The 22,143-nt window shown below is 47.0% G+C and overlaps 1 protein-coding gene across 3 annotated transcripts in view; it reads right to left on the bottom strand.

The window, feature by feature from the left end:
- Positions 1-21,674, bottom strand: part of CACNA2D2 (calcium voltage-gated channel auxiliary subunit alpha2delta 2) — a 598,918-nt gene extending 577,244 nt beyond the window's left edge. For 2 of the 3 annotated variants that reach the window (XM_084635195.1, XM_084635196.1), the window contains exon 1: positions 8,855-9,018. In XM_084635195.1, coding sequence (XP_084491321.1) covers positions 8,855-8,964 — 110 coding nt within the window. In that variant the 5' untranslated portion in view covers positions 8,965-9,018. Of the gene's footprint in view, positions 1-8,854; positions 9,019-21,651 lie in introns of those variants that run through there. The other variant, XM_084635197.1, reaches the window with a different exon arrangement.
- Between the last annotated feature and the right edge of the window lie 469 nt (positions 21,675-22,143).

Genomic DNA, 22,143 nt, shown 5'->3' with positions numbered 1-22,143 from the left:
CCCTACCAAGCACAAGAAATATGTTATCAGCAGTGAATGCTCAAGTATATGACTCTAATTTATAAGGCTACATCAGATATGAGGAAATGGTACTTTGGCTCCTCCTGGCTCTACTGAGTTCATTATAGAGCAGTAAAAGAGGCTCAGCCACACATAGCCCAGAATTTGGCTGAACATTCAACACGCGATAAAATTGTATATTAGGTGCTCTGCTTAGCTTCTTCCTCACTTTTTTATTCCTCCTTAGTCTCTGTTTTACAGCTGCAAAAAAACCACCACCTAACTAGGAACAGGGGACTTTATCTCTTCCTGTCACTGCACCAAGCCCCTAACAAGGTGACCATTTGACCATTCTGAAGAGATCTACGTAAAGCTTATGAATCTGAGGACCTAGCTACTAGACTCTCATCAATTCAGAGGGAGCGTTATAAGTGAGACAGCTTTATAAATCACCTGGAGCATAGCAGCTGACACCAGCTGCTCGGAGGAGTAGGAATGGAGACTCTAGACTCCTTGTACCAGGCTTCGGTGTATAAAAAATGCCCCCGGGTAAGAAACGAAGTCTGATTTCAAAGCGGATCGGTGTCTTGCTATGGAAGGAGTGTTCTGGGGGCCAGTTCTGCAGTGTGTTGAAATGAGTCCATATTTATAAAGAGAATAAATTTCCTCATTTGTCACTTGAGTGGAGATGGATTCACACTCTCTCCCAATTCCTTCCACCAATTTAACAGTTTAAGGGGTAAATCTGTTTGTGTGAGGGAAGGCCAAGGAACTAAGGAAGCTAGTACTGACGACACTTCTATTTATCAACAAGTGAGGTATGCGGAGGCAGCCACAGTGCGAACCCGCGCCAGGCCTGCCACATTGTGGAGTGTCAGCTCTGAACTGGGGGATGTTGGGGACTGAGAGGGCCAGTTAGTTCCTGCCAGAGCTCACATCTGGGGGGACCTTCAAGATGATTGCTGGCCGATACTGACTCAGCACTCTCCCCTTATGGCTTGGATTCCCTGGGTAATCTTGAGCAGGCACCGTTGTACAGCCAAATGGTCTCCTCGCTTAGCACTACACACAGCCCTTCCTTCTACGTACCAGCCTGGCGCACCCAAGCATGCTAGTGCCTGAAACCACGTGCAGCTCATTGGAACAGGAGCTTCTAACACAGCTGAAACATTATACGTTGCCTGATGCAACAGAACCCCCTTCCCACTAACCTTACCCATTTCTTCGGCAATATGTTGACATGGTCCCACCTACCTGCCCTCCAACTGTCAATACAAAACACGAAAAGCAGACAGAGAACTTTATCTAGCCAATTTATAGGCAACCCCGAGGCTTGATTCTCCAGCCCTTAGTCATGGAAATAACCCTTACTAGAGTGAGTAATCCCATAGACTTTAAGACTACTCACATGAGTAACTATTAGTCACATGGATAAGAAACTCCAAGTCTTTAGGGCATTTGATTTGTGTTCTCCCCCCCCCCCAGCATAAATTGCAATTATATTTCTAACCACAGTGATTTTTGCTCTGATGCACAGTGTAATCTCACTAATTTGCACTTCATTTCGCTGCACACCTCATCATTTGCACATGGAAACAGTGGTCTCCCATTCTCATCCCCCCACACACTCCCACCACTTCTTAGAAATATAAGCCTTCTCTTAACAGCTAAGACTTCATTACTTTTACAAAATTTACTGCGGAACATTCACTAGCATGCTGTGAAGGCTCATAAATAAATTAGAGATAGACAGTCCTCGGCAGGTAAATTAACATGCATTTTGAAATGCATTATCCTTGGTTCTCTATCATGCTTGTTCATTTACTTGCTAATTGGCAAAACCTGGTAGTTCACAATGGACAACCCCGCACCCCGCCCCAAAAAATCATCCATGTGGCAGGGGACAATAAGACAGACCCTGATTTCAACAGCACCAATGTAAATCTGAAGTCACCAATTTCAGCGGTGTCACTGCAGATTGCACTGCTGCTAGTGAGAGGGGAATCTAGCCCACAGAAAGTAGAGTTTGACTCCTTATCTGAAAAGATATAGATACGGTAGAACTCCATTACAGCCAGTTAATAAAAGTCAACGGAAGCTGAGGGCTCCCCAAAATTCTCCCCCTGAACTCCTACATGAGAAATCTGACAGACCTTGAGAAACATCCGCACTAGAAATGCATTGGGCCCCATCCATCCTCGGTTTAATTCCATTCACTTTGCTGGAGTTACAAATGCATTTGGCTCATTACATATACACAAATTCCACTCTGTTTTGGCTGCAGTGCCCAAGGCTTTATCATAGTCAGCTACATGTCATTGAAGGTTTTATATCCCCATTAAGTGCCCAGGCCAACAATTTGATTGCTGACATAGGGCATTACCATGCAGAAGAGCCAGGATCAGGCCTCATCCCTCACTCCCTTCAATCCCCAGCTCAGTTGATGCTGGGAACTTCAGAGTCTCCCACAGGAGACAGTCCAGCATGCATTGGTCTTTTGTGCCCCCATTAGCTCATTGAGAAGCAGCTTTAGAGGAAGCTGCTTACACTCCTAATTGCAGGAAAGGATCCAGGGTTTGCAATGGAGTGCATGACAGGATATGGAAACAACATACCACACAATGTTTCTCTGGCCTGATTTAGATTCATATGCCTGGGTCTCCTGCCCTGCATCCCAACACCGCCCCCCTCCCAGCACTTCACTCCAACCACTCTGGCTACAACATACTGATACACGTATCTGGAAGTGAACATAAACAGGCATCTGAATTACAGACAAAAGAACCAATTCTTCACTCTGGGAAAACGCTCAGTATATTTACCATCTGACTAATATCTTCCAGTCTCGAATGATATCGACCAGCATTAAAAGATTGTTGAAATAAGGACTCACCAAAAGAACAATAGGGAGGTTATCAAAGTTGTTGAGTAATTCTGCCCAAGTGCTTTCCTCAAAACAGTTTAGTGCATTTCCAACTCCATGACCCCATCCCAAAGAAATCTATGCCATTCAGGTTATCAGTGCTGTATAGCCCCTACAACAACAAACCAAAGTGCATATCTCAGAACTCAGGAGCAAATCTACAACAACAAACCACTGCAGACATCAATAGAGGAAACAAATTTGCTAAGGGAATGCATTTTGCTTTCCCAGGGTTCTCAGGAAAGCACATATTTAAATGTTCTGACAAGTGTGCTTCCTAGCAGAGTATTTAATTCAAGTACTTCTTGTTTGAGAATGAGTTTTAAAAAAATTCTATCCTACTTGGCTATTTCTTCAACTTAAACACAATGCGGTTGTCCATCGTACATGTACAGTGTTATACTGTAAATATAAACTCCAGCACTAGACCCTCAAGGGCGCTCTGCTGACATTTGAAGCCCCAAAGCCAATAGACTTGCTTGAGGATAAACTCCCAGGTTCCCATTTAGCCTGCAGCTGACCTTCTTCATTGGAATTTTAAGGGAGTTTTGCACAGAAACAACAGTTTCCTCAGAATGTAGCCTCTGGATTAGGCCCAGTTTTGTACTCAGAGGGATGAATTCTACCCTCCAGAGCTCAGGAGGGTCCCTGCTGATTTAAGTGGGAACCTCACACACTCAAGACCAGAACTAAGTCCTTAACAATTAAAACAAACAACTACAAAACAAAAACTTTTCCAGGGCTGAAAGAAGCAAGCCAGGGGCACCATGATGAAGGGGGTTCACATAAGCAGGGCACATGGTGCATTTAACCCATTGGCGATAAACAAGAAATGCCCCTCATTATCATATTGCCCATGAGTGACCCATACTGGGGGACGCTTAGCAGCACAGAGGGAACGGTCTTCCTGGCTTCCTCTCTGCCAGAAGGAATGTGGCTGTGGCAAAGAACATTTTAAAGTGGTAGAGAGGGGAAACAGAACTGAGAAAATGAAGAACATAGAGGATCATTAAGAGAAAAAACTGGGCCTTATTAGTGAGGGATCCTGCAGAATGAGCTTAAACACTGAGTCAGGTCAGAAACGACACGCATGCCAACTGACATAGTTCCCATAGTGGCTTCACTGTCAGGAACAAGGGCTCACATGCAGCTGTTTCAAACATGAGCCCTGAGCAAGGGATGTTTGGGGAAAGGCCAGGAGGGGGAGAGAAAGAAAAGGAGATTTCAAACATCGGAGAGAAATATAGCAAATGAATGCTTGTTTTGGACTCAGTCTGTCTGGGTCCTTCTCCAACAGCACTCTGCACAGTGCGTGAAAGCCTCACAAACAGGCCAGTTCTGTGGAGACCCCAGTAGGTCGTACCTCAGGCAGGCACAGTTTCTCACAGGGGCAGGTGGACATGCTGGACATTAGTCATTCACCGGTGGCAGACGACCCTGCTCTGCAGGCTGTTGCAGAGGAAGAGCAGAGCAATGGTCCCATTTCCTCCCCGCTCCCTTTCTAGTGAATGGCACCAGAGGCTCTTACAGCTCTGCTCAAGGGTGAGAAGAGGCTTTCCTCTCCATCCTGTGCTGTATCACAATGCAAGGGCCAACAAAATCAGGTCTTAATGGAGGTTATGTGCCTCACAACACCCCAAGAGGATCATTACCTCTGTTTTCTGAATGGGGAACTGAAGCACATCAGGAGGTTAATGCCCAAACTTACCAAAATGGCCAGTTTTGAGGCAACCTAAAAACCTCTGGAACACCTGCAGCTTCCATTGACCTCAGATGGAGCTCTCAGTGCTCCAGATAACGAGGCCTGTGGTGTCTCAAATTAAACATCTCAAAATAGATATATATCACTGCCCACTTTTGACTGCTGCCCAAGTTCATAGAGAAACGACGGTGGCAGGGCCAACAAATGAGCCCACCTCTCTGAATCCCAGCCCCTCAACTAAAAAGCCATCCCTCCTCTCCTCTGATAGTACATCTTGTTATTTGTTTGGATATCCCAGCAAGAGACTTTAGCAGCCACGTCTCACCATGGGGTGGGGGGGTGTAAAATGGTTCCAAACACACATGCTGTCCTACAAGAAAAAAAATGGGTCACTGCTCTCTAGCCAATGGCAACTTTCCTTCAAGTCCAAGTGATAAATGGCAGGTTCACGGAGCGAGGCGGGGGCTTGCTCTGCTTTCAGGGTGAGGGACTGATAATTTATACATGGGCTATTCTCTAGCAGTTATGCACATGCAATTCCCAACAACAGGAGTTCGGCATGGGCACCAACAGGAGAACAGTCCCCTAAGTGGTCAACATTTATAGAGACTATGCATTTTATATTCCAACAATGATCAGGACAAATCCATCAGGGAAGCATACAGCAGTTGTTGCGCCTTTGCAGGGATCTCACTGCAATCCAGCACCAACTAGCTGATGCCTCCAAGTATTTAAAAGAAAAGAAAAGAAAAAAAAAAACAGCATCAACCAGCAGCCCTTTTTTCCACCAGAGCTATTAATCTCGTTCATGACGTACACATACGTGCCCACCCATAACAAGAAATCAGTTGGTCAAGTGGACACCACCCAACACGCCTGCTTGCATGGATCTGTTTCAATTGGGGATTTTGCTTTCTAAATCTCAATGAGAAATTTCCCTTTGGACAACTGCTGAGCTGAGCCTTCCTTAGCTCAGCATAAGATGATTAAAACCATGTTACCCAGGAGGAGAGAGAATATATGGAACACTGACTATTTACCACAGACAAAACCAGAAACCAATATCCAGAACCACTAGAGACAATTAATGCGATTCCTACTTTCAAAAAATTAACGGTCCCCCCCCCCCCCCAAAGGAAAATATTCTAATCATTGCACATGCTGCCCTAGGTCATAATGAAATAGTTCTAGGGAGTCTGCAAAAACAGCCTCATTCTTGAGGACCCGATAAAGGGAGACAACTTAAGCAACTCACATGGAAAACCTCTAAAGATAAGCAGTGTTTCTCATAAAAACTCAATATTGTTCTTTGTTGCTATATGGAAGAGAAAAATGGTTTTTTAATTGGAAGAATATGGCATCCAGTTTCGTTTCAACCAAAGGCATCCTCCAAAATTATACCTGCGTTACAGGTTTAAATTCTTTTCAATTGCTGGACTGGTAAAGGTGCTGGGGGGCTTATAATAAGGGGAACTGCCAGGAGAAGGTGCTTAGTCTGAGTGTAACAGTAACGATCGGGAACAGTTTTCTTCTGTTAAATATTTCTTTCCTTGAGTGACAGATATTACAATCCTGAGAGCTCCAGAGTACCGTACATAAGGCATTACAGTCCACATGTTACAGGGCATTAACCTACTGCCCAGCAATCGTGCCTCATCATCATCCAATACCCACACATGACCTCTTTTTTTCCCCCCAGGTTCAGAAAACAGGTCATAATGAGAATAAAATAACAGCAGTAAGAGGCCAGGCTGAGGTCTCAGTTCCAATACTTTTCTTCTTCAGATGCAGCGTAAACCAGAATTGCTTTCTGCCCTCTGTGAGCAAAGGCACACACACTCACACAACCCCCTTTTAGGGCCAAACCTTCCACTTTATAAAAGCTTATGAACCATATGTTGTCATTGCTGGGCCCAGTTTTGCATTCCTGGCATACATCAAACTCCAACTGATTTCAATGCAGGATTGGGCCCATTCTGGTAACACTGTCATTCTATCGAAGGTGCTAATGAAACATGCCTTATACTAAGCACTGTTTTGCCAGCAGTTTAACACAGCTGGAAAAAAATTGCTGTGAGCTAAAACCTAGCATAGCAGACAGGAGCAAATTTATAATACTTACTTAATCAATTTGGGTGGAAGAGGGAAGCAAGTTTTTTTGTTGTTTTTTTAATAAATTATATTACTCTAGAAACATGTCTCCTGATTTAAGATCCTTGTTTAAACATGTATAATAAAAAAAAACCTAACTGAATTAAAAACTGGTATCTGGAAAGTAATATGGTCTGATACATTCAGAATCTGGGGAGAGGGAATGCAAAAAACACTGTTGAGATCTTGAAGTGTAAGGATCCAATCCTACAAACCTTACTAGTGTGATGAAGGATTAACAACACAATTAGGCCCATTGACTTCAATGGGACTTCTCGCATGAGTAAGAATTACTCACTTGAGTTGTAGTTGCAAGTTCGGGCCCTAAAAATGTGCTATTTATGCAGTGCAGGCATATTCCACACACCCCGGCAACAGACACCTCTCAAGGTTTTATTCTGAGGAACGTGTGCATGTTTGACAGCCAGATTGACAAAAAGGATCCCAACAGCTCAGTATCAGAGGTCAATAACATGTGGGCTCAGAAGGATGATTACAATGAGCTCCATAACAGCCCTGGAGTCATCTCTATGATGGGGTAGGATGTTAAATAAATAACACAGCAAACTACGCCTTTTAGAACGGAATGCTAGTATAGTAACACAACAGACCAGATTGATTCCAAATAAATAATTCAAATAATTCTGTTAATAAGCTTCCTTTTTAGAAGACCTAAACACGAGTCTAAACACGCATTCAAAAATATTTTGATCCTTCAGTAAGTTACATTAATTTCAAGAAGTCTTTCATCAAATATTCCCTTAAAAGCATGCGCTAAAAATCAAAATATATATATAAAAAAATCTGATGCTTAAAAACCACAAAAATTGTGACTCAAAGCAACAAATATCCGGGGAGGCAAGCACAAAGTTAAGGGTGACTGCCATTATTAACCCATGTCATTGAGACCTTTCTCCACCTTCAGAAAAGCACAACGTAAGGACACGGTATCAGCCTTTACTCTGAACAGCCTGGCTCTTGTCGTTTTGTGGTACAAACCCTTAACATCTCATAACTTAGATGGTGGCGTCTCAAAACACATTCCAGAAAGGTTTGGGGTGGATTTGCGGAAGGATTTGCAGCTATCACATTGTGGAATGAACAAGTGAGAGCAAAAATTTCCAACTCCAACTGTAAATATAATTCTACATCCTTCCTTTATTACCTTACCCTCCACCCAGAAAATCATATGCTTTCTGATTTTGTCTCACTAGACTAAAATCAATTTGTCTGAGTTCAGGGGAGGCTGGGGGGAGAACATCCTCAGATTGATAGCCTGTGGCTGTGGAACTATCTATTATTAGTTTGTACTAAACTCCACCAGGCACTCCTGGATTGCAGATGCCCGTACTGTGCACCTGTAAACCAGAAAAGCAATCTCTGTTTCTTCCTCTCTCTCTCTCTCTAAATTAACATTTAGATAACTGTATTAAAGAAAAAACCCAAACCTTCAGGCATTGGTGAAGTTTGAGTTTTTCAGCAACTTGCCATCTATTTCGATTTTCCTTACTGGGGGGAGGGGGACGGAAGGATTTCACACCAAAGATTTCAAAAACTTATTATTAGAAGAAAATAAAAATAAGGCTGCCTACAGGAACTGCCTAAAAAGAAGTAACTTGCTGGAGTGTCACCTCCTGATCACCTATCCAGAGCAATCTTTGCTCCTGCATACACGCTCCAGGTAGGCACGCATTTGCAATACCGAGGGGCGTGCAGTGCGATACTCAAAGCCCATCGCTGCTGCTGCTGCTGCCCCCGATCCCTTCGCACGCTGCCTGTATGAGAGAGTTTGCCAGGGAGGAGCTGCAGGTCATTATGTTAATTCAGTTTCACCTGTCCGTCCGAGCACGAGTCCCTCTCTCCCCACACCTCACTTTCGGAGGCGTCTTCCTTGAAACCCGGGGCGCTCCTGTGCCCACGCCACCCGGGCACCGACCCGGGCACCGACCCGCGCCGCTCCTCCACGGGGCAGCGCGGGGAAGGTGCCGGACCCGGGCGCTCGCCAGCCCCCGCTCCCGCGCCTTGCCCGGAGCGAGCGAGGGGCAGGCCCGGGGGGCAGGGTGCCGGCCGGTACTCACGTGTAGTGCTGCGGGAAGCTGTAGCCGTGGGCGGCGGGGGCGGCCAGCAGCAGGAGCAGCAGGAGCGGGCCGAGGGGAGCCGCGCGGCGGGGCTGCGCCGGCATCGCCATGTTGCCATGAAAGATGCAGCGGCGAAGGGCGAGCGGCGGCGGCGAGCAACCTCTGCCCCCTTCCTCCTCCTCCTCCTCCTCCCCCCCCGCTCCCGGGGCGGCCGAGCGCCCCCTCCTCCCCCGCCGCCTGCCCACCCCGCCGCGGGTGCGCTGAGCCGGGCCGTTCTCAGCGGGGCGGCCGGCAGCACTGAGCCCAGCCAAACGGAGCCTTTCCCTCAAATAGGCTGCCGAGGCGCCCAGCCTCCCCCCCCCTCGCCGCTTCTCCCCCCGGCCCCCCCATCGCCGGGCGGCACGCGCCCAGCCCAGCCCCGCCGCCGCGCATGCTCCCCCCAGCCCCGCCGCCGCCGCGCGCCCCGGCCCCGGCCCGGCCCGAGCGCCCCGGCCCCGAAAGGGCGCAGCCAGTCCCTGCTCTCCACCTGTGTCCCCCCACCGCACCAAGCCGTGCCCCCGCTGCAACCTCTCCCCAATCCCTCGGTGCATCCACCCCTCCTGTGCCCTCTGCAAACCATCCCCCCCATCCCCCTGCACCCCTGTATCAGCCCCTCCATCGTCCCTGTATACCAGCCCCCCACATCCTCCAGTGCATCCACCCTGCCAGTGCCCCCTGCAAACAAGCCCCCAGTCCCTGGGTCCATGCACCCCTCCTGTACCCCTCTGCAAAGTAGCCCCCATCCCTTGGTGCATCCCCCCTCCATCCCCCCTGCAAACCAGCCCCCCGTAATCGAGTGCATCCACCCTGCCTGTGCCAGCTTCTGTGCCTCCCCCTTGTTCACCATCCCTGGTGCATCCACCCTCCCTGTGCCAGGCCCTGTACCCCTCCTGCAAACCAGCCCCCACCCCCAAATGCAGCCTGTCTGTGCCAGCCCCTGTGCCCTCTGGAAACCAGCCCCCACCCCTCCAGTGCATTCACCCTGCCTGTGCCAGCCCTTGTACCCCTACAAGCCAGCTCTGCCATCCCCCTTCTGCCACCACCCTGCCTGAGCCTGCAGCTGTGCCCCTGTAAACCATCTCCATGCTCCATCCATCCTGCCTGTGGCTAGGCTGTGCCTCCTGCAAACCATCCCCCACCCCCGGTGCATTCACCCTGACTGTGCCAGCCCTGGACCCCCTAGAAACCAACCCCACCAGTGTATCCACCCTGCCTGTGCCAGCCCCAGGGCCTTCTGCAAACCACACTTCCTCCCCAGCTGGTGCATCCACCTTGCCTGTGCCATTGCTATGGCCCCTGGAAACCAGCCCCCTACTCCAGCTGGTGCATCCACTTCCGTGCCAATCCCCATGCCAATGCAAATCAGACCCACCTCTCTGCGGCCAGTTACACCTGCTGGGGTGGGGAGAACTGTCCCTATTTGCCCGAGAGAGGAAATGGAGATGATTTAATTTTACCCCACTACAGAAACCCATCTGCTCAAAGATATTTCCTCAGAGGCTAGTGAGGTCTCCTGACTTCTCAAGGGCCTACATTCCTACCGTCTCAGGACATGTGTGCACAATTTCACAGGGCCCTTACTAATAATCTCTCATTCTAGTCCCTTCCATTTGGGCTGCAAAATTTAAGATTAGCACACCCCCTCTGGTAGGCAGGAAAATGTAATTTAGTTTGTACACGATTTTTTTTTTTTTAAATAGATCTGTCCCATGCTTGGGGCACATCTGCACTTACAATGTAAAAACAAAAATGTAGTGTCCAACAAATTGGGAGGATTGGGGAGGCCCTAACAGGGCTCTCTAAAACCCCAACTCACCTTCTCCCCTCCCCCCAATAAAAGCCAAGGCAAAGCAACAAGGCAACAAATTCTACCTTTGGAGAACCAAAGCAGGAAGCACATTGCAGGGCTGAGGACACCTGTCCCCCACAGAACACTCTCACTCCATTCCCCCTCCCAGTTAAAATGGAGGTGGGGCCGCTATCTTACATGCTAAGACAGTCTCAACTGTCACATCACATCACACCACACAGGTCTTGGAGGTAGCTGGCACCCGACTTATTTGGGGTTTAAAACCCTGCACCTTCAATGTCATCCAGAAATAAATACAAAGTTAGTGCAGCTGCGATGTAACATGCATCCCAAAAGAGAGTCCCCCAAACCAGCAGGCTGCTGCATTCTGCACTTGCTGCAGTTTGATGGGCATTACAGTAGAGCAATATGTAGAGTATGTTACAGAAACAGGACACGTCTGGTGCACTAGGGCAGAGCTCCTGCATGACCAGTTAAGGTTCACCACCATAGCACCCCTTATCAGAGCTTCCTGTGCAGGGGTTCTCACATCCGAGTGCACAGGATCCAGCCCCCTGGCTGAGAAGCATCTAGTTCAACTGCCTTTCAGCACAACAGAAGATTTAGCTAATGCCCAAAAGCCCAACAAATCAGTCCATCTTCAGGGCTCTGTTCTCTATCCCCTTTCTAGGGGGACTCTGGAGTCTTCTCCTCATCTCTGGTACTGATCCCAGGCTCCCTCAGACTGCATTCTCCTGGGGGATACTCCCCTGCTGATCCTGGCTCCAAGCTCTTTATAAGCATCTCTCTACAGCTTCCTCCCAAAGACTGTCCTCTCTCTGCCTTTTAAGAGGCCCAGGTGGCCATTAAGTTATCACCTGACCCTTCTTAGTCCCACCCCCTTTGGCTGAGAAGTAACTAATTAATTATGGCACAAGTGAAGCACATGTGACAAACTGGCCTTTAACCCTCTCTAGCCCATGATGGGGTTTCACCCCATCACAGTCAGTCTCCGTGTCTAAAAGAAATGGTTTCATCATTTTGGCTGGGTGTGAATGACCAAAGGAATTCTGATGTCACCTAACTAGATTCACCAGCACCCAAGGTTATGAATTTCTGTAACAAAAGGCAGTCCAGCCTCTGTCACTGCAGGTTCTGTCTTGAGTCTTGATTTTCTTAAAGTCCCAGCTCCTGGAGTCAAGTGAATCTCTGTTTTCATTTTTAAGAAAGTAACTGTCTAGCTCTCCTGGTTGTGAATAAAAGTTTGGAAGCATGATCTGAGTGCAAGCTAAAGGCTCAAACATCAGAAGATAAATAAAATGAACCCTCAAATTATTATTTTTTTAAATCTCATGGTTTGGGGGGGTCTTGGTTAAGATTTTTTTTTAAGACTTGGGGTTGGCAATATTGCTTCTGGCTGATTGCATCAGAAACTCAGTCTTAGTTAGAGAGAGTGACAGTCAGCTTGCCTTCAACCAAACCCCATCCCCAGCAAGAGACTGGGACAGCAAGTCAACTGCCCCATCCAGGATGGGCAAGAAGGAAATATAGAGATGAGTGTCATCCCAATACTCCTCACTATCTTCTCCCAATAGCCTAAATCTAGGTTGTCCTTGGTCAGGGAAATCTGAATACCAGAGCAGCTTTCTCTCTTACTTAACCTTAGAAACAGAGTGAAAATTTGCAAGATTATCGATATCCAGAAATGCTTTTAAGCTAGACTCTAGCAAATGCTCCCTTAAGAGGTCTAGGTTGGATATTAGGAAAAACTATGTCACTAGGAGGGTGGTGAAGCACTGGAACAGGTTACCTAGGGAGGTGGTGGAATCTCCATCCTTAGAGGTTTTTAAGGCCCGGCTTGACAAACCCTGCCTGGGATGATTAGTTGGTGTTGGTCCTGCTTTGAGCAGGGGGTTGGATGAGATGACCTCCTAAGGTCTCTTCCAACCCTAATCTTCTATGATTCTAAGAGACGTGGGTCCATCTCTTAGATCAGGGATCTCAAACTTGAATCACCAGGAGGGCCACATGAGGATGAGTACATTGACCTGAGGGCCGCATCACTGACACCCCTGCTGCCCCTGGCACCGCTCCCACTCCACCCCTTCCATAAGGCCCTGCCCCTGCCCCACCTCTTCCCACCCCCCCACCCCTATTCCAGCCCCTTCTCCAAATCCCCGCAGCTGCCCCGCCTCTTCTCCGCCTCCTCCCCTGAGCACGTGGCTCCCCGCTCCTCCCCCCTCCCTCCTGGAAAGCGCTAAGCACCGCCAAACAGACACTGTAGCTACAACGTTCCTTACACTTCCTGCAGCTGGGACCTGAGTACAATGCGGCCACTTGAAAAGAACAGTGGCACCAGGCACCACGAAGTTCCACGAAACTAGGATGCAGCTGCCATGTTGAATTCATTTGCAGTGAGCAAAAAAGTCTCTGCCGCTGTTTTCAAAACGTCAGTTTTGGTTCCCAAAGCACACCTCAGCACTTTCTCCCCACGTGAATTGGAGGTAGCAGCACAGCGCTGTAACATTTACTGGACCCCGCACAGTTCACCACATGATAGCCACAGCCCTGTGACACAATGTCAGTGAAGCAGAGATCTTCCTCGGAGCCAGTTTTTCGCCACAGCTCCCTACCGTCCGATTGGGATGGGATGGAATTCCATTTCCTTCGGGGTTTCTGCAATATCTTGCTCACCTAGGATCTGTTAGGATGCATGCACATGCCTTCCCAATACACCTGTATTGACCCAGCGTGAGAAGCAGCCATGCCATGCAGGCAGCAACTAGTGAGAAACCACCCCCACTTCACCAGAATATGGACCAAAGAAGAAGGCCACTGTCACAGGAAGTGTCCCATCCCTGGCGGGGTGTGTGTGTGTGTGTATGTGTGCGATCAAATGCATCAAGAGGTGTATTTGACAGCAGCAGAGCTATAAAATACAGTGGTGTAGTGGAAGGAAAAGGGGCTTTTTACTGCACAAAAGGCTCTTCTACAACCTTTCCGCTTCTGGAATGGAAGACGCCAAAGGGAGTGAGTATAGGAAGGCTAAGGAGAAGGGATGGGGGAAGAAAGGGAAAGGTGACTAGCAGGAGAGGGGAGTGAGAGGATGAGGAAGTGAAAACGGGGTGTTCCCAGCCTGCTCATAACAAAGCAGACATGCTCAAGGTCTCTTGTACCATTGAATTCATTGGAGTAAATCTCAGCCTAAAGCCATCGCCTCCCTTCCCTGTTCCTAGGGTTTTCTCCTGCTCAGCCCCTAATTCCATCTGCCTCTGTGAGAGATGTTCAAGCCTTTTTATAGTCTGCTTGAGCAAACAAGCGCTGCCTGGTGTAGCCTCCGTCACTCTCATTCTGTCTCCTTCTCTCTGTCCCCAATGACTAGTTAAGTATTTATTCACGGTGGACGAGTCGTTGGGCCAGAGAGAAAGTGAGACTGGTTAGGGCCCCTGCCTGGAGGGTGGGAGATCCTGGGTCCAGTCTCCAAGCTCCAATCACACTTTCATTAGTTATCCACCATGGAAGAGCTTCAACAGGAGAGACTGATGCAGACCCACATCATATTAAATCCCATAGCTCTGTGGTTAGAGCACTTTCAGGAGAGCTAGGAGAACCCCTGGTCAAATCCCCTCCCACCCTCTGGAAGAGAGGGGGAATTGAACCCTGGCCTCCCACATCCCAGGTGAGTGCTCTAATGGCTAGGCTAAAATTTACAAGATAGGCCCTGCCTCTGGTTAGCAAATCATGCAAAAGGGCCCATGGCCCTGTCCCCTCTCTGTACCAGCATGCATAGTTGGACCACAGCTCCAAAGGGGTAGGGGAGAGTGATCTACACCATCCCAGTGGATTATGCATCTTCTGGGCACAGTGGACAACTCTGGGCAGGATTAGCCACAATGGGCCTTTTCCCTTCTCAGTTATACTGGTTTGACACTGTTATGGAGTTACTCTTGCTTTACAAGCAGAAGTGAGACCAGACTCTCCTTGGATGGCCCAGTGTAAGGATTTTGTTCTGGAGCAGGTTGGAAGAGGTACCTGGTTCACAAACAGAAGGGCTAATAATTCTGCACTCAGCTAAACCAGTGTAAATCTGAAGTCATCCCATGGAGTTTGCCTGGATTTATACCTGTGTAAATCCAAGTAGAATCTGGCTTTGCATGGCTAAAACATGCCTGTAACTGACATAGGTGCCTACCTTCCTTTTAGATTCAGCCCCTGAGTGAGAGGATGGAAAATGCTGGCTGACATACCATTAAAGTGAGATAAATAAGGGTAGGAGGTAATTAAGAGTAAACAGATGATAATAGCTAATACACATTCTGACTTTAGAGGCTTACTCTTCTTATCCAGTGTTCTTCAACCTGAGCTTCTTGGCCGATGATGTATGAGACTGTTTCATGCCAGATATTAGTGTTTCAGAACAGGGGAAAAAAGAGTGCACTCAGTGCTAATAGAAACATAATAATGTCAGGTTTCAGAGCAGCAGTCGTGTTAGTCTGTATCTGCAAAAAGAACAGGAGTACTTGTGGCACCTTAGAAGTAACTGCTGTGTTTACCAGAAGTCAGGGAGAACCAGTGTGTGTCTGAACAGAGTTCAAGAGGGAAATAACATCCACCGCAGAGCGATGTGCAGAGTTTCTGGAGTGGACAGTGTAAGAACAGTGGTGAAGAAGGCAAAGAGGTACCTGTGGGGCACCAGCATGAACAGCACAAGAGAAACAGAGCCCAGGTGCTCACACAAAGGATGCCCCAAGATGTAGTCCTGTGAAGTGAAGCAACATGCTTCAGGGCCTCTGCTGGAATGCTGGAGAGCTCATATCATGAGAGCCATCTGGCCTCTTTGTCCAAACTTATGGTAATCCAAATCAAAGGCTTGCTTTGACCCCAAAGTGGCCCCATCCCTCCCCCTCCCCAGACATGCAGGATATGGGAGGTATGCTATCCATATCTGCTATACAATATAAAAAATATTCATGCTACATTTCAAAGCGGCAGACTGCAGGATAACTCAGGGTGAAATTCGCCCTGGTGCAGAGGCCCAGCGCATGACGAGGCATCCCTTGCATGGTATTTAGGGCGTTTAATTGGGATCTGAGTGGCACCTAGGCCTCTGCTGGCCCTCTGCATGGGGGGAATTACTGAGGGAAAAAGAAAAGGAGTACTTGTGGCACCTTAGAGACTAACAAATTTATTTGAGCATAAGCTTTCGTGAGCTACAGCTCACTTCATCGGAATCTGATGAAGTGAGCTGTAGCTCATGAAAGCTTATGCTCAAATAAATTTGTTAGTCTCTAAGGTGCCACAAGTACTCCTTTTCTTTTTGCGAATACAGACTAACACAGCTGCTATTCTGAATACCGAGGGAAAGTTATTCTAGCCCTAGGGAGATGCAAGGTAGTAGGCAAGGGAAAGCTGACATTTGTCAACAACCGTCCCCTTACATAATTATTTAGATGCAAAATCTAGCATTCTGAGGTGGGACATGGATTTGGGAGACTCACTGGATGACATTAAATTCCTTAACTAACAGGAAACAGTACATATAACGTCTTTAGAAACCAAGGGGCCAGCTTCATTCATGGTGTAGCTTTACTGACTTCAAAAGGAATGGCACCAGAGAAGAATTTGGCCCCAGGCATGAAGAGAACTTGCTCATTTTAAATTGTTTTCACAGACACGTGCTCCTGCACTTGACGCAGAATGCTGCCACTCTCTTTGCTTTTATTCAGAATATATGTGCTTGCCCTATTTCTTCTTATGCGCCATATCATTTCTGGTATGACGCTTGGGAAGAGCCAGGTTATCCACTGGTTTCCTGGTCTTTCAGCAAAACTTCTGCCATTCCTAATAACGTTCTTTCCAGTTAGGTAGATGATCGCTTAGAACTCAGGCTGGTCCAACTGATGGCCCATGGGCTGGATCTGGCCCACAAGATGATTCTGTCCAGCCCCCAGATGATTTTTAGCTTCATGCAGCACCGTGAGCCCCTTGAGCCCCTGCTCTCAGTGGCGGCTGGCAGTGTTGCCGTTCAGTTTTTATTGAGCTCAATACAAAGATAAATCTCTGGCCTCTATTAAATAGAGGTCAGGCTAGGTCATCTAATGGTCTCTTCTGGCCTTAAAATGTATGAAAAATAAGTGATTATTGTATGTTTCAGTTTGTGAAATGGCTAAGGGCAGTATTATTCAGCAGGAAAGATGGAACAAAGCACGCTGTAAAAACTGAGGGCTCAAGTCTGGACCCAAAGAGCAACTGTTTAAACACTCCCCATGTGTTGTAAACCCCTCCCCAAAAAGTGTTCTTTTCACAAGGATCCAAATTCTAGCACAAAAACACCCATGAGTCAGCTAGATATTACATACCCACAGCAACACTGTCAGCATTTCAGTACTATGTTCAAATGCCAAATGGAATACAAACAGCTACCTGGTTGGAAGAATTATATATAGACTTGGCAGAAATCAATGTTTAAAACATAATTTTGACTAATATCAATGTTTATTTTTATGTATTTTTCAATGATATCGATTTAAATTTTCACAGTTGTGCAAAATTATGGGTTTTAAGCATTTATTTTTATTTTGATCAATTTAAATTTTCCTAGCTGTGGGAAATTCTGGGGGGAAGGGTTCAGACAATAATAATTTAATGACAATAGACCTTGAGCTTCAAAAAGTTAAAGTGTAGCACCATTCAGACACAAGCTGTCAATATCACGTCAAAATATACCGAGTAACTCTCCTTAAATCAAACAGTCATAAGTTCTTAAGAAGCATTTTTCTTACTGTGCCTATCTGTAAATTTCAAATATTACAGATGGAAATAGTTTTTCGTTGGTTGCTGTGTGTGTGGGGAACAAACAGCGTTTGCCAACTTTTACCCAGAATAATCCTGACGAGCCTAATTATACATCGGAAACACCTAATGAAGTTGTGTAAAGCACTTCATAGACATTAGTCTGGGGTGGCTGCATTACTTATGAGAAGTTATAAAATCTTTTCTGCCACATCACAACATCATGTAGTTTGTAAATGCCACAGATTTTACAGCCATTCTGTCTTAGAAATGTTTTAAGATGTTTTCCCAATCAAAATGGCGGTATTGTGTTTTGTATTCCCCTGCCTATAATGCAAATCCCCTCCCGCACCCCAACCCCCTGCCCCAGGCTGGAGTCCCCTCCTGCACCCAAACATCCTCCTGGAGCCTGCACGCCCGCACTCCACCTCACACTCCAACTCCCTACCCCAGCTCTGAGCCCCCTCCTGTACCCCAAACCCATCATCCCTGGCCCCACTCCAGAGCCTGCACCCCCAGCCGGAGTGGAGTCCTCACCCCCCTGCACCCACTCCCCAGCCCCAGGCTGGAGCCCTCTCAGGCACCCCAAACCCCTCATTCCTGGCCCCACCCTAGAGCCCACACCCCCAACCGGAACCCTCACCCTCCTCCTGCACCCCAACCCCCTGCCCCAGCCCAATGAAAGTGAGTGATTGTGGGGGAGAGCAAGTGCTGAAGCGAGGGGAGATGGAGTGAGCAGGGGGGAGAGCCTCAGAGAAGGGGTGAGGCAAGGGAGGGGAAGGTGAGTTCGGTTTTGTGCCATTAGAAAGTTGGCAACCCTAGTCACCCAGGAAATTTGTAGCAGAGCAGAAAACTGAACATAGGTCTTGTGAGTGACAGGCCTGTGCCCTAACCACTAGACCATCCTTCCACCATACCCTTCCCAATCTGAATAGAATGAAATCAAAATAACTTGGTGTGTGAAAAATAAAATTACAATTTCTCAACAGTTTGAATCACAGAATTCACGTGTCTTTAATCTTGGAAGGACGGACACACACACACACAAACAAACACACGCATACAGTCTTGCAACAAGAGCTAAACCTATGAGAGCATGACAAATCAGAAAGGCGGCCTGCAGCAACATGGACTGACAGTCTGTCATTAACTCATTCCAGCACTTGTTTTTTCCCCTCAAGGGGCAAGTGGTAGGTGTCAAGCCAAGCTGCAGCAGCCCTAAATCAGAGTGCTCCTCTGGTCGTGGGTTTAAAGTCAGACTCTTCATGTTCCCCAAGCAGAGGTTTGTGCAGTTTCTGTATCATATTAAAAAAGCCAATTTGCACACTGTTGCTTCCCATATAAAAGCCAACTTCCTTCCCTCCCCACCATTAAGTAATTCAGTACATCTGGCACCCAGTCTAGCCTGCCAGCAGGCTTTTTCCTCATTACATTCAGGCAGCTGCTGCACCTTTATCTTTTGTCCAGTTTGGGGGAGTGCTGAGGGTACCTGGTCAAGAGGGAAAGGGGGACATCATCCCCTGGAATTTAAAATCTAGGTTGAACGTGGTGAATCCTTTGCTATTTTGAGGTACTTCAAATAAGACCAGGTTATTTTTGCTGAAAATATGTTCTGTTCCTCCTCATTCTCTCTCCGTCATTCCCTCACCCCTCATTTCATCCCATCTCACCTGTCCCAGAGAGCCTTCTACTCCAAAGACGATGGGAAAATCTAATCTGTGCTTTCCTCCCACAAATCCTCTCTCTGCCCACAAACCTCCTGGCCCTACTGCCTCTCTCAAATCCTCCCTGTCCTGTCCCCAAATCCTTTCTGCCACTTCAAAAATCCTTCTTCTCCCAAATCTGAGGTCTCCATTTCTCTCCCCCAAATCTCTCAGTGCTCCTTTCCTGCAAACCCTTCTCTGTCCCTATCTCATTTTGATCTCCTCAGTACAAGAGCTCAGGTTTTTCCCAAATGACAGAAAAATACCTGTGATCTGGTCATCCCAGTTGGCATTAAAAAGCATGCAGCCAGTGCCAAGGCTTGCCAGGGCTGAGTCCCGGCACCTCTGGGCTTGGCAATTCATAGGCCTGGCACTTCTGGGCTTGCCGCATTAGTTATGAAAGTAACAAAAAATCTGCTTCAGCCCCAGCACCTCTTTCTTTACAAATTAAGCACTGCATGCAGATAAAGAAGGTGTTTACAAAGCTGCATGGCAAGTGTGCGTGTGTGCGTGGAGCACCCAGCACCCCCGCCAAACGATAGTAAATCACAACACGTGCAGCTCTCTGTTTGCTGTCATGCTGCGTTCTAGTACTGACTATGATGCTGTGTGACCTGGGACAAGTCCCTTAGTCTCAGATCCCTGAAGAGTTACTCACCTAACTCCCACTGAAATCAAAATCTGAATACCTTTGAGGATCTGAGCCTCAGTTTTCCAGTCTTCTAAAATGCTTACCCACAGGTGAAAGGCATTCGTGACTATCAGTGCGAAGGAATATAAATTGCAAAGGTTTATTAGATTCTGAACTGTATCCTTTTGAGTTCACGCACAGGATCTGTGAACGATCTGTTTTATAAACCCCTTGATATTTGTGGTTTGTATTGGTTAATACTTTCTCAAGTCTAAGTTTGTAACTACATTTATTGAAAAATGAAAATCAATAAGAAAAAGAGGTTTTTTAAAGAAAAGAGTACTACATATATATATATACATGAATGCATAGGGTTCCTTCTACCACATCCATATCGCTCTATATCTCTGCATCTAATCTATCTCTCTATATATAGATGGGGTAGAAGGAACCCTATGCATTTGTAACTGCTTTTAAAAGCATCTGACAATCAAATCTCATCTCTGGCTCTAAATGGAACTATTCTATAGAGATGCTTTAAATACACAAGCTGCATAGGCCACATACAGTGTGACTCTATCTCCCCCCCTCCCCACACACACACACACCCCAGGTCTTTCTTGCTTGCTTTGACTATTAACTTCACCATAGTGTTGCAAAGAAAAGAGGTCTCCAGATATCAAAATGATTCAACGGCCTAGGCGACCGCAAGAGAGAAAAAGGGTATTTTCTAAACCAGTTCTCCATGAAATCGCTGAAACTAGCTTTGTCCTGGGGGATAATAGAATGGATCATTAGGTACCTTAGAAAGTTCACATTGGATTTCAAAGCGAGATTGCAAGATGGAAAAAAACAACAACAGTATTTTAGGCAAATAAATAAAAGTCAGAGGGTCCCCTTTAAATCTGCAAAACACAGGGGTGCGGGGTTTGTAATTAGAAAGCTTTCATTTTTCCCAAAATGGTGAGGTTTTAAAGTCCCTCCTCCCCCACTCCTCCTCTTTCTCTCCTGGTGATTTAATCGCATATGATATTGTAAATCAAATCACTTCCTTTTCTCCACAAGTGTGAATTAGCTCTTAATTAGGCTATTGGGTGAAATTTCCAGTTAAAATGAAATGCATGTTATTAATAGCTCGCGATAGCCTTTGTGTTAATGTAAAGGTTAAAACATAGGTCTTTATCAGCATATGGGGGCCTGGTTTTGGTCTTACTGTTAAAGATGTTACCCCCTCCATTGACTTCAATAGAATTCCTCCTAATTTACACCAGTGTAAAATGAAAGGGGAATGAAGCCCATAACATTTACGTTTTCCAGTTCCAGCATTCATTTATAATAGAACAGATGCGGGGTGGTTGGGGGGAAGAATGCCAAGCTGAGAATCCAAATGATCGGGTCAGTTTTCTTTCTTTCATAGGTCCCTTTATCAGCATCACTGACTTTGAGTTGCCCCCCATCCTCAGGACAGTCTCAGTCTCCACCTTCGGTGGAGGTGGAGGACGATTGACGCACCCAAGAGACCTGTGGGGCCAACATAACATCCTCCTGTGATGATGCTGCACTGGCTAAGTTGCCTCTGCTCCAGGATGTGATGAATTAGCCATGTGGTGACAGTGTGATACGCTATAACCACATTACATCCTGATGCAGTGACATTTTCTTGTGTAACACACCCCAACACAGTCGTTGTTCCCCCTCAAATGACTGGACGATAAGAGCCCACTACAGCTACCAGCGAATAGAGTTACTCCTTTAACTCCAGTGGCAGCAGCTCTTTGTTTTAACGATGCATGCCCCAGGTTCAGACCCCACTCTTAGCCCAAGCAGAGTTGGTTACACTTACAGTGGTGCAAACCTTCACCACGCTGAGAGTGGTGTCTTGTCCCAGCGCGAACAAAGGTGCAATGGCGACAGCTCTACTACCACTGGTCAGTAGCCTCACTTTGTTCTTTTTGAAACTGACTTGGAAAAGAGTTGATTTGACGAAACCAGCTGCTGCTTGGAATTTCCTTCCCTCTCATCAGCATGAGTTAATGAATTCAGCTTCCCACTGTAGGCCCTCACCCTGTGTCTCTGCTCCCACTTGCAAAACAGGGAAGTGATCTGCCTAACATCACAAGACAAGTCTCTGGCAGAGCTGCGGACAGATTCCAGCTGTCCTGACTCCTGGTGTCGCTGCTCTAACCTCAACCCATCACTGATATTTACTGCTAATCTGATTCTTTTGGGGGAAATATTTGACAGTGACTCTTTTAAACCTCAGATGTGTCACCCTACAGGATCAGATGTGAAATGGGGTGACTAGCTGGACTGGCACTTGCTGTGCTGAGATGCC

Source organism: Lepidochelys olivacea (genome assembly GCF_965140295.1).
Source record: "Lepidochelys olivacea isolate rLepOli2 genome assembly, chromosome: 7".
NCBI classification, from domain to species: Eukaryota; Metazoa; Chordata; order Testudines; family Cheloniidae; genus Lepidochelys; species Lepidochelys olivacea.
This window is presented reverse-complemented; position numbering and strand designations above follow the sequence as displayed.